The following is an 11260-nucleotide window of genomic DNA, read 5'->3' on the forward strand; positions in this document are numbered from 1 at the left end:
GAAAAAATAAAATAGTGTTACAAAATTCTGAATCCTAGAATTTAAAAATAAGTTTTAGCAAATTCTCATCCTACTAAATGCGGAATGGATTATCAACAAAAAAAAAGAAAAAAACTTTTCCGCTGACATTGTTACAATAATGATCTTTGTACTTGATCCCACTTCAGTTCTAATCATCTCACTGTCCATAGTTTTGCTCTGAAATAAGTGATATTAAAAAGGACTGTACCATGAACGCAACACAGGAGCCACTATTTGGAATAATCCCGTTTATGCCATCTGTTTATGTGCTTCTCAGTAATTAGAATGTCATTGAAAAATGTAACTTATTTTGGTAGTTGAAGTCATAAAATATGTATTCTAGATTCACACACACAGAGGGACATTTGTCACGTGTTTCTGTTTATTTTGATGATAGCTTGCTGACAATGAAAATCCCAAATTACTGAGAATTTTTTCATTGACTTAAACAGATACATTATCAACAAACAATTGACCATATCTCTTTTTGTGTAATAAGCATATGTGTGAGTTTAAATAGTTTAAATGAATTTGTGAATCAAATCTATTTTTTCATATTTTCCCATAATTCAAAGACAAAATAAATCTAAAGCCATATGTAATACACAGATGATATACAACTTGTACTCTGGACACCTCTTTATTGTAGACTGAAGCATGATCTTACTTAACTGGCAACAGTATCTGGATATCTTTAGCCCACATAAAAATAGTTTATGTATGAATGCCTTTCCTGGCAGTTCCTTCTCCCATTCGTTCCATATACTGTTTAGTGTTTGGATTCTGAACTGGCATACGAGAAGTGATCAGTGCGGGGTCAAAGAGCCAAATAAAGTGATTCGTCACTCTGCTTTCTATCTATTGCATTAATTGCGCATATTGAAAATGATAACGTCATAGCATGCTCGTGCTTATTTTTTCATCTGCAGTGATTTCATGAGATATTTGGCTATAAACGTCAAGGTGACGACGTTTAGATATCTTATCGTTCTTTGCCCTTTAATCACTTGCCTTTTAAACCTCTCCTTTGCTTTTGTCGAATGTTTCCCGTTGACAAGGTGTCCAACATGTCTCCTGTAAGGTTGCTTTTAACTTGTCTATTCTGTGGAGAGGCTCTTGCACTGTCAGGTAAGAAGCAAAGTTATTGCACATTGTGAGACTTCTTAAATCTCTCCGGTATCAGATGACCTTTAAAGAGGTCACTTACTATGCGTAATTACGCGCTGGTTTTATCCAGGGAGGTTTTGGCATATCACGGATTTGCACTGGGACCCGACGTACAAACTAACGGATAACCCGGAGCTAGTGTGCGCATCCAGCGGTAAACGTCCAGCGCTCAGTGCTGGTAAATTTGGAGCCTATGCCTGTGACGCGCCATGGCACCTGATCAACTCCTCGGTCTACGCCATGAAGAGGATTCTGCCAGATCCAGACTTCATTGTGTGGACAGGGTAGGCTATGTATCGGTCTGCTGTGATGAAAAACTGGATTCGTCTTTCTGGTTAAATCTGATTAACCCGAAGGACTATAAAAGGAAACACGACTTAAGTTTGCCTTTTTGCAAAACAGTAAAGGAAAATATGGGACTTATGATTCATCATTGCCCTGCAACTAAATGAAAACCATATGCTATCATTTTGCTTTTCCAAATATATTGGCAGTGACGGTTTTTGCATGAACTTTGTCCAGGGCTAACATGTCCTCCTGCAGCCCCCCCTTCCAGCTCAACACCTATTTTGGTTCTCATTGTTTCTCATTATAAGAACCAATGAGAACCAAGATACAGCAAATAGGTAGATAGAAAGACAGACAGATTGAAATCTCAAAAATAGTCAAGACAAAGGATTCTGGAGCCAATTTTAGCATCAGTGCAGCTAAAAACCAAGTTTAGAGTCACATGCTACAAGACCTTATAAAAAAAAGAAACTTCTGATTTTTGATTAATATCTACTGTAGGAGATTTGCTGTCAATTTGTGAAGAGTAAAGATTTTATTTATCTTCTTTGGTATTAAAAGAAAATTAAAACCAATATTGACAACAGAAGATTGAGACATTGTCTTCTTGATCTTTGTTGAAAATTGTGGGGAAAAAATAAAAGTATGTTTCCAAACTAATGTCAAGAAAAAAAACTGACATTACTTAGCAAATGCAAAACCTGCATGTTGTTGTTATTGCATCTGCATATATAAATATTAGTTGTTCTTCATCTTCTTAGCCAGAGTTATAAAGAGCCACTTGTGGCTCCAGAGCTGCAGGTTGCAGTCCTCTGGTCTAGATTTTAAAAAGAAACTGCAAAAACAAAAATAATCTGTGAATCACATGACATTGAATACCAAACTTAATGCAGTTGTGTGTTTTTTTTTTCTCGATTGCCTTCAATGTGTATAACGCAGTTGGGCTACCAATCCCCCCTTAGCAGACATACCAAGAAGCAATAATGAACTAATTTAGCTATCTAACATCACTTGTTATGACTGATTCCAGAAACCATCACTGCATTTTTGAATTGAAACAACCAGTTCCCTCTTTTTGAGTTTTTAATCCTTAAAATGGTTATTTTAAAACATTACAGAGATGACACCCCGCATGTCCCAAATGAGGATCTAGGAGAAGAGAAGGTGATCAACATCATTGGCAATCTCACTCAGATCATAACTGAGGTGTTTCCAAGTAAGACATCATTGGGTGCTTATATAGAAAACAATTTAACACCAATATCTACACATTTAATCTAATAAATGAAATGTTTTGATCATATGTCTTTTACAGATACAAAAGTGTACTCTGCACTGGGGAACCATGACTACCACCCCAAGAGTCAACTTCCTCCAGGCCCAAACTCCATCTATGACAAAATAGCAGAAATGTGGCGTGGTTGGCTGGAGGCAGACTCCAAAGAAACATTTAAAAACGGTGACTCTTGCACATTTGTTCTCCAAAGATCAGTTTGTAATGTTAACACCTGCACGGTTCATAGCAAAACTAGGCAGTGAAATACACTGTATGTATTTTTTCGATTAGGTGGATATTACACAGAAAAACTCCTGAACCGAGCAGGTTACAGAGTGTTGGTCCTCAACACCAACCTCTACTACTATCAGAACAAGGTGACCATGAATGATGAAGATCCAGCAGGTCAGTTTAGCTGGTTGGATCAGACCCTTACAGCAGCCAGCAACAACAAAGAGAAGGTATAAAGCGTGACATTGTATGTGCAAGCGATATAAACAGTCATGAAAAAACAGAACCTGCTAAAATTTAATACCCACACTAAAAAATGTGGGTGCATGGAGTGACACTAGTTGTTAGTGGGCAGGATGGACATTTCTGTCGATATATTTTATTTAAAGAATGACATTTGAGGGATTTACCTGTAAGTTAATCACTTTCTCTTCCAGAGATAAAAATGACATGAACATTTCTTAATAATTTTTTTACATGACTAAGCAATGTGTAAAAATGGCCAAGTTTGAAAGAATAAACCTCTTTTGTTTGTTTTAATTCTAACATGAATAAAGAAAACTAAGCAGTTATTTGAGCTAACTTTACTTGGTTTACTTTCTCAGGTCTACATCATTGGTCATGTTCCTCCAGGTTTCTTTGAGAAGAAAAGAAGTATATCATGGTTCACACAAAAGTTCAACACGAAATATTTGGAACTGATTCAGAAGCATCATTCGGTTATAATCGGGCAGTTCTTTGGCCATCATCATACTGACAGCTTTCGCATGTTCTACACCACAAAAGGTACATCAAAGTGTTTCGCGACTGCATTTGAAATGCTATTTCTTTGCAACTGTTAGACTTGAACTTTGTTTTCACAGGCTTGCCCATAAGTGCAATGTTTCTGAGCCCAGGCATCACACCATGGGAAACAACACTTCCTGGTGTCAAGGACGGAGCTAACAACCCTGGGATTCGTGTTTTTGAATATGACACTGAAACATTGCTAGTGAAAGTAAGTAATGCTCTCTCATGCAATCGTTTCAATGGGAGCCATAGCTTGAGGGTGACACTGTTTTTATGTTAGGAGTTTATAAGCTCTCCAGAAAAATAATACTTCTCACTCTTAATGTTCTGCTTCGTGTTGTCTTTCAACCCCATTGTGTGAACAGGATGTGGTGACATATTATCTGAACCTCACACACGCCAATGCAGACGCAGAACGCTGGGAGAAAGAGTACCGTCTGACAGAGAGCTTCAGAGTACCCGATGCTTCTCCAGGCTCCATGCACCAGGTTCTGGAACGCATGGCGGCTGATCGCTGCTACCTGCAGAAGTACTATGAGTTCAACTCTGTCAGCTATGACCTGACAGAGTGTGACGGCGACTGCCGTGTTGATCATGTATGTGCAGCAAGAGAAGTAGACTTTAAGAGGTATGAGCAATGTCTGTTGAAGGAAGGAGCCGTTTCTATTTATGGAGGGCTGCTGCTGGTTGTTTCTATGGCAGCAACTGTGTTGGTCGCTGGGTGATAGAGATGATCAGCATCGCAGTTTGTTTCTAAGACATTTAGAGGTGCATTTAAATTAATTTTAATATTATTAAAAAGCTTATTTATTTCAGGCATTCAATCCAAAAAATGCATAAACAGATTTATCACAAATGATGTTTCAGATGTTTATTTTTGTTAATTTTTATGATTATGGGTAATCAGTTCCTCTAAAAGTAATAACTGTACATAACATAAAAATTATTTACATATATAAAAATATGCTGTCTCTATATCATGGCCTACACAATGAAGAAGAAAACTGCGGAAGCTCGGTCACCCTCAGTAACGAAGGTAATACACATAAGTTAACTGCTAACGAAGCTGGCTTTTCACAGAGAATTGTGTCCATCAATATTAATGGAGAATTAAGTGTTCATTTATTTTAATGCATATATAAGTTGATGAGCTGAATTTAATGTGGCACACTTTACTGGAAGATAGTTTGTGCTGCAAAGTCATGCAGCAATAGCTTCAGGAGGCAAAGAACATCAAACTGTATGTTACACACCTAAAATAAAAGCTGAGAAAACACCTTAGTTCATAGAGCAACAGATATTGGAGACTCCAGAATAACAGCACCCATATATAACAGTGACAGGTCTCTGTTGACATTTCTTGTAAACGTCTAATGTAGAAGTGGTTTCAGGTTTTCACTTACACATTAAAAAAATATTGTAATTGACATTCAGCTTAAATTAGACTGTGCATAACAATTGTATTCTCATAACTCAAAACTTTGAAGGAAGTTATGGTAAATGTTTTCTCCACTGAAACTGTTATTTAAATGGAGAGATAAAGACAACAAAAAAAACCACCTCACTGCACTTTTATTTCTGCAGCAATAAATACACTTCCTGATAACAGTGTTGCTCCTCTTCATATTTCTTTTTTTTTAGAAGCGCAGTGATTTGTTGTTGAGCAAGACAGATAGCTGTTATCTGAGTATTTTTATAGCTTTTGCTATCTCCTATGTTCAAATAAAGGTTTGATATGATTTTTGTTACTGCTTGTAAACCGAACACCGAGAAGCATTACTATGAGGTGAAAAGACAGACAGCGAACTTTGAGGCTGTTGAGAAAGCATGTTTATTGAGCACAGTAACTGGTTTACTGGTAACTGGATCAACAATAATGTGACATGGGCCTCAGGTTACACTTTAGTTCACTCACTTCTGTCACAACATTGTGGTGACTGGTTAATGAAAGCAGAACATTCACATAATTAAGATCTGTTTACGGGAAGAAAAAGGTTGCATGGCTGCATCCAGTGCCTTTTTATAGTCTTGTATGCGCACCTCTGTGCAGGCAGGAGCTGTTAGCTTCCCCTGCTGGATGAGAGAGCATAGTTCATCCAGCATGGCTCTGAATGCCTTCCCATCTAGGGAAAAAAATTATAACAGCAAACCTATTTTAAAAGTTCTTTGTGATACTCTCACTCTCATTTCACACAGCAGGTAATATGCTTGCTTACCGTGAGAGTGATCTTTCTTCCACTGTGTCACCCAAAACCCCCGAACTTTTACATCCTTAAAAATGAGAGCACTCTAGAGACACCATATTGAATTAGTGTACAACTGGAAAACATTTCAGCAACAGCTAATCTAATTTTCAGTGACTCGCAAAAGTATTCATATCCCTAAACATTTCTCACATTTCTGATTTTATCTGAATGTTTGAAAAGGATAGTCATCTATTTTTAAAATTAATTTTCTAAAAGGGTGACATACGTACACATTCAAGCCCTTTAACTTTGATACTCGAAAATAAAACCCAATGCAGCAACTTTATTAATTTTATTAAGAAAGTCCACCTGTGTGTAGATTACTCTGTTACTCAAGGCCAAAGAACACAGGAGACCTATCAGAGACTTGTTGATAAGTTAACGGCAGGATTAGGCTTTAAAACAATATCCCAAGCTGTAAACATCTCAAATAGGTCTATTCAAACTACAAACCACCCAAGCCATAACCATCTGCCTATAAACTGACACCATATCAAATTGAGAGCTTTTCTAATCAGACATGCAGCCAAGAGTCCTCTGGTAACTCTGGAGGAGCTGTAGAGATTTACATTACACAGCCAGATCTGTAGAGGAGTGTTTTAGATTGAAGCTTGATTATGTTTTAGAGTTGCCTGGTTAATGTCCAGAAATACTTCAAATTGAGAATCTATAGCTAAAAAATTAAAACAAGGGGTCCCTTTCAATTCCTGATCATTTTTGTTTCAATGGAGAACTGGTAGTAGTTTTAGTTTCAAAATAAGAAAAGCGAGTAGAGACAAGCGCCAAAATACTTGCTGCCAAAACTGCAACAAAATGTCATTCTGAAATTATTGGATAGAAATTTGCAAAGAATCTATTATTGGATAGAAATGCATTTAAGATTTTTATTTTCCTTCACTTCATAATTATGCCAGTAAAATACATGGTAGTGATGTGACAAAATGTGAAAATGTTAAAGACATATCAATAATTTTGTAAGTCACTGTATCTATCTTTTTTCTGTTCTTATCGTTTAAAGTGATGCCTTACCACGGGAACAGTCACCGGCTGCTTAGACATTCCTCCGTATGTCACCATAGACCCTCCAACTCTAGAAACAGAATCAAATGAATGGAAAAGAAAAATAACAGGCCATTTGTTAAGACTAAAAAAAAAGATATATGAATAAAGACTATCTAAGATGCTCACTGTAGATGACGAAGCAATTCTGTTGCACTCTTTCCTCCGACACCATTTAAAGCCAGTTTGGGCTTTGAACATGTCTGTGAAAAAAACGTATCAATGAACAACAGGCCAAAACCACATCACATCTCTATTTTTATCAGTGGGCTTATCTTCAAAACAACAGACCTTAAACAGTTCCTTCATCTCTGGTCGCCTCAGGCTCTCTTCTTTGATTACATGACTGGCACCTATAGCCTTTAGCCTGTCACTGAGTTGTGTGAAATCGGGCCTTTGGAGAGTATGAAACAAACAAGACCCTCAGCATGGTTTAAAAGAAGAAAAAAATATTTAAAAGGTTAATAAAAATGTTGTTAAATTTGGCTGCTTAAATGGCATTTTACCTGTCTCGAATAACATTTATGGTGTTTATTCCTCTTGCAGCAGCAATTTGTATGACAGCCTGCCCTACTCCACTATTGGCTGCATTCTGGATCACAGAGTCTCCTATTAGGGCAGAAAATTTAGGAAAATGATATTGTCAAGACACCTCCACAACAAAATTTTATTTATCATAAAAAATTTGCAATGAATGTAGTGAAAAATGTCTTCACTCCGAATGAATACCGAGGTGCTTTTATGAAACTAGAAACCCCAATGATTTAGAGTTTGGTGAAATAAGAACATATGGATTACGTGTGTAAAACCTTACCTGGCTTCAAATCTTCAAAGTCAGAGAGCATCCTGATGGCGGTGCAGGGATTGACTCCCAGTGTGGCAGCAGAGAGCAGAGGAATGTCGTTTGGTACTGAGATAACGTCATCTTCAGCTAACACTGCCTCTGTCCTCCATGTTCCTGCTCACACAAATCAAACAAAAACAGATCAAAAAGATAACAGAAAATGTTACTGTCTTAAACTAAGGAATCGTTTTAATTTACCAAGTCCTGCGTCTCTGGGGATTACCCAGTCTCCTGCTTTAAGAGACTTCACCTGACTGCCCACTTCTAAAACCTGAGCCACTCCCTCATTGCCACCAACGGCAGGAAGGTCTGGCAGAATAGAATAGGTACCTAAAACCACAAAAAACTGTTAGAATTCCAATAGTATTTTCATAATAATGTAGTTTTTTTTGTTGTTGCATTATGTGGAATGAAACCAACCAATACCTTGAATCATGTTTATGTCAGATGGATTTATTGGAGATGCCAGCAGTTTAACCAGGACTTCCTTTGCACCTGTTTGATGCACTGGTACATCTTCCAACCTGGAATGGAAAAAAATACAATACACATTCAGTTAAAAAACACAGACCATGATATCTTTAGTCTTATTATGTTGCTTTACAGTCAGAATAACATGAATATCGGGAAAAAGTGGAAAAAAAAACTGTGCCATATGTACTCTTTATGAAAAAAAAAAAGGAAAAGCAGAGTTCATAGCTCAATCAATCCTTCCATTTAGGTTTGCTACACAAAAACATCTGTACCCAAGGGTACCTTCAATGGAATTTAAAACAAAAAAGCACAGTAACACATGACGTTAATTTCAATGACACTACAAAAAAAGAAACAATTAAGCACAAAACCAGGGGTACTTTCTAAGGGAAATAAAAAGGGACAGATACAGTAAGTTGCAGCAATCCAGGTCAAAAAACACCTCATAAATCAGGCATATTGATTTAGTGGGAAAGAACAATTAAAGAGGTAACAAACTTAAGAATGTCATCAGGAAATATACGCAGCCACACACATAAGTAGTCAGAACTACTTTCTCTCAAAGAGCAAAACAAAGATTACATAAAGTTAGTGAGTGAGAAAAACTGTTAAAAATTGAACTAAGTGCTTCCTTTGGTGAATAAAACCCAAATACACATCAGTAAAACTGCCAATAGCTCTCTGTCAATGACTCCATCCAGAATTAAAAACATGTCAAAATATGTTTTTTTTATAAAAAAAAATAAAATACACAAAACTGTCAACTTACAAGTCTGTAGTCATTCATAATTTAACTAATGCACTATGTTTTACCTCAATATTAAGTTGCTGAAAGTACAGTTTCAGTGGAAGGCCTGAACAGTTAGAAAGTATTATGTACTGGTTTCTGTTGTTTGGTTTTGGTTTAAAATTGCTTTAGTTTTCTTCCCACCTGCTCTCATTGCCCTAGAATGAGTTAAAAAAAACAATTGTTACCGTAGACAATTACTAAAGTTTAGTTTTTCTTAATGATCAAAACCAATGTCAGTAAAGTGGGATTGGGAAAATGGCAAATCCAGCCCTATGAAACTGTGAGACAGGAGTTTATTATCTCAAGAAATAAAAGTGAAAGGGATCAATAAAAATAGTGAACAAAATAAACTCAAGGTATCTCTTTGTGGGTTGTTAAATAAATTCAAAACGTTTCTTTTAATATAAGTGCATTAATTTATGTTGATGTGTAAAAACATCTGTTTTCATATGGTAGGCGTGATTGTATCAATCATACAATGTTGTTTATGTGTCAATCATAAAACTGATTGAATGTTTTCAATCATGAAAACAAGCTGTTATAGTTGGTGTGTGGGCTGCAATGTCATCAGTCCCCTGCAAGGTGAGACTGTGATCGAGGGGGAAAAACATTCACCACAACCCCGGTCCTACTCAGGGATTTCCCATACAAGAACCTCGGCGGACACTTATGAGCACAAAGCAAGACAACAACCACAGAGAGGGGAGATGCAACAGATGTGATGCACTGAGGAGACATACGAGGTAAGCAACATGGACCCATCCATTTTCTTACACCCTTGTCCCTAGTGCTGGTGCCTATCTCCAGCTAACGTTCCCTGGACACCCTGGACAGGTCGCCAGTCTGTCGCAGGGAAACACAGAGACAGGAAAAACAACCACGCACACACTCACACCTAGGGAGAATTTAGAAACACCAATTAACCTGACAGTCATGTTTTTGGACTGTGGGAGGAAGGCGGAGAGAACCCACAAACTCCGTGCTGAAAGACCCGGGCAGGGAATCGAACCCAGGACCTTCTTGTTGCAAGGTAACAGTGCTACCAACTACGGCCGCTGTGCAGCCCCAACATGGATCCAAAGAGAGGTAAGTCTTCTTTGCAATATAAAGAAAAACTTAATCTTTAATGTTTTTTTTTCCAGACGCATATTCTTACTCAACCACTCCAGAAGGGTCTCCGTGTTTTCTGTAGATCAGAGCTTGACAGGTCTGTGCGCAGCGTCCAGCTGAATGGCTGAAGAGAGAAACTCTAGCTTTCATGTGCTTCGGACAATTCAAAAGAGCCAGAATGCCTCTTTCACAAACTACCCGGCTTCTGAAAATAGCCGAGAGAACCGGAAGCCCCATTTTAACGCAAAATACAACTTCACAGCTAGTAGTAATACATATATTTTTAATAATAGCTGTAATTTAAGGCAGCATTAGACTGCGAGACTAGTGTAGCGGCGGCAGCCATGTTTGTTTTGCACGAGGTTGTCATTGAAAATATAAATAGAGATTAGCGCCCCTAATGGATATTCGCGGTACTACATGACTCTGTCTCAAAGTCGAGAGAAATTAATTTCTTGTTTTTTCACTTCATGAAACGTGAACCTTATGGAAGCCAGTTTCCTCCACTCTGTTAAAAATATATATATATATAAATTATCTCATTATAATAAGATACTATCTCAAAATAATGAGATAGTTTGATTCTGGCAATATTCCGGAGATGAAATAAGAAAATCCTAAAAACTTGTTTAGAATGGGATTTAAGTGACATAGCCTTGTCAAAAATAGCATAGAAATTCTTCACTTCATTATTGGAGGCTAATTGAATGTCATCCTCATCAAGTGATTATCAAAGCAGTGTCATACAGATCATACATCATGCTTGATGTATGATCTCATCATGCTTGATCATACATCAAGCAGTTGGTAAAAAAGCAAGTTAAAACTGCTCTAGAATCATATTTTCTTTTAGAGCTGGTGAACGATTTGTATATATGCTACATTTATGTCTCATGTGTCCTGTATGTCCACAGTGCCAACATACACTTGGTACAATCTACCAATTTATGTTTTTCATACCATGT

The 11260-nt window shown here is 37.2% G+C and overlaps 2 protein-coding genes across 4 annotated transcripts; one reads left to right on the forward strand and one right to left on the reverse strand.

Annotated features, from left to right (window-relative positions):
* Nucleotides 1–1038: 1038 nt before the first annotated feature.
* smpdl3b (sphingomyelin phosphodiesterase acid like 3B) lies at nt 1039–5380 on the forward strand. Its single transcript, XM_032558633.1, has 8 exons — nt 1039–1149; nt 1259–1472; nt 2595–2692; nt 2792–2935; nt 3044–3213; nt 3589–3769; nt 3847–3980; nt 4138–5380. Exons 1-8 carry the CDS (start codon nt 1062–1064, stop codon nt 4495–4497), a joined length of 1389 nt encoding a protein of 462 aa, XP_032414524.1. The 5' UTR covers nt 1039–1061; the 3' UTR covers nt 4498–5380.
* A 204-nt stretch (nt 5381–5584) lies between these two features.
* On the reverse strand, nt 5585–10654 carry mecr (mitochondrial trans-2-enoyl-CoA reductase). 3 transcript variants are annotated; one of them, XM_032558635.1, is made up of 10 exons: nt 10342–10654; nt 8348–8445; nt 8120–8251; nt 7892–8035; nt 7584–7686; nt 7369–7471; nt 7207–7280; nt 7048–7108; nt 5989–6061; nt 5585–5845 (listed from the first exon to the last, which is right to left on the reverse strand). In XM_032558635.1, the coding sequence occupies exons 1-10, from the start codon at nt 10530–10532 to the stop codon at nt 5793–5795; spliced, it is 1032 nt and encodes a 343-aa protein (XP_032414526.1). In that variant the 5' UTR covers nt 10533–10654; the 3' UTR covers nt 5585–5792. The 3 variants fall into 3 exon arrangements, with proteins under 3 accessions (XP_032414526.1, XP_032414525.1, XP_032414527.1); XM_032558634.1 differs by having other exon boundaries at nt 5585–5895; XM_032558636.1 differs by lacking the exon at nt 10342–10654 and adding an exon at nt 10110–10327 and having other exon boundaries at nt 5585–5895.
* Between the last annotated feature and the right edge of the window lie 606 nt (nt 10655–11260).

The sequence above is a fragment of the Xiphophorus hellerii genome, chromosome 3 (genome assembly GCF_003331165.1).
Source record: "Xiphophorus hellerii strain 12219 chromosome 3, Xiphophorus_hellerii-4.1, whole genome shotgun sequence".
NCBI lineage: Eukaryota > Metazoa > Chordata > Actinopteri > Cyprinodontiformes > Poeciliidae > Xiphophorus > Xiphophorus hellerii.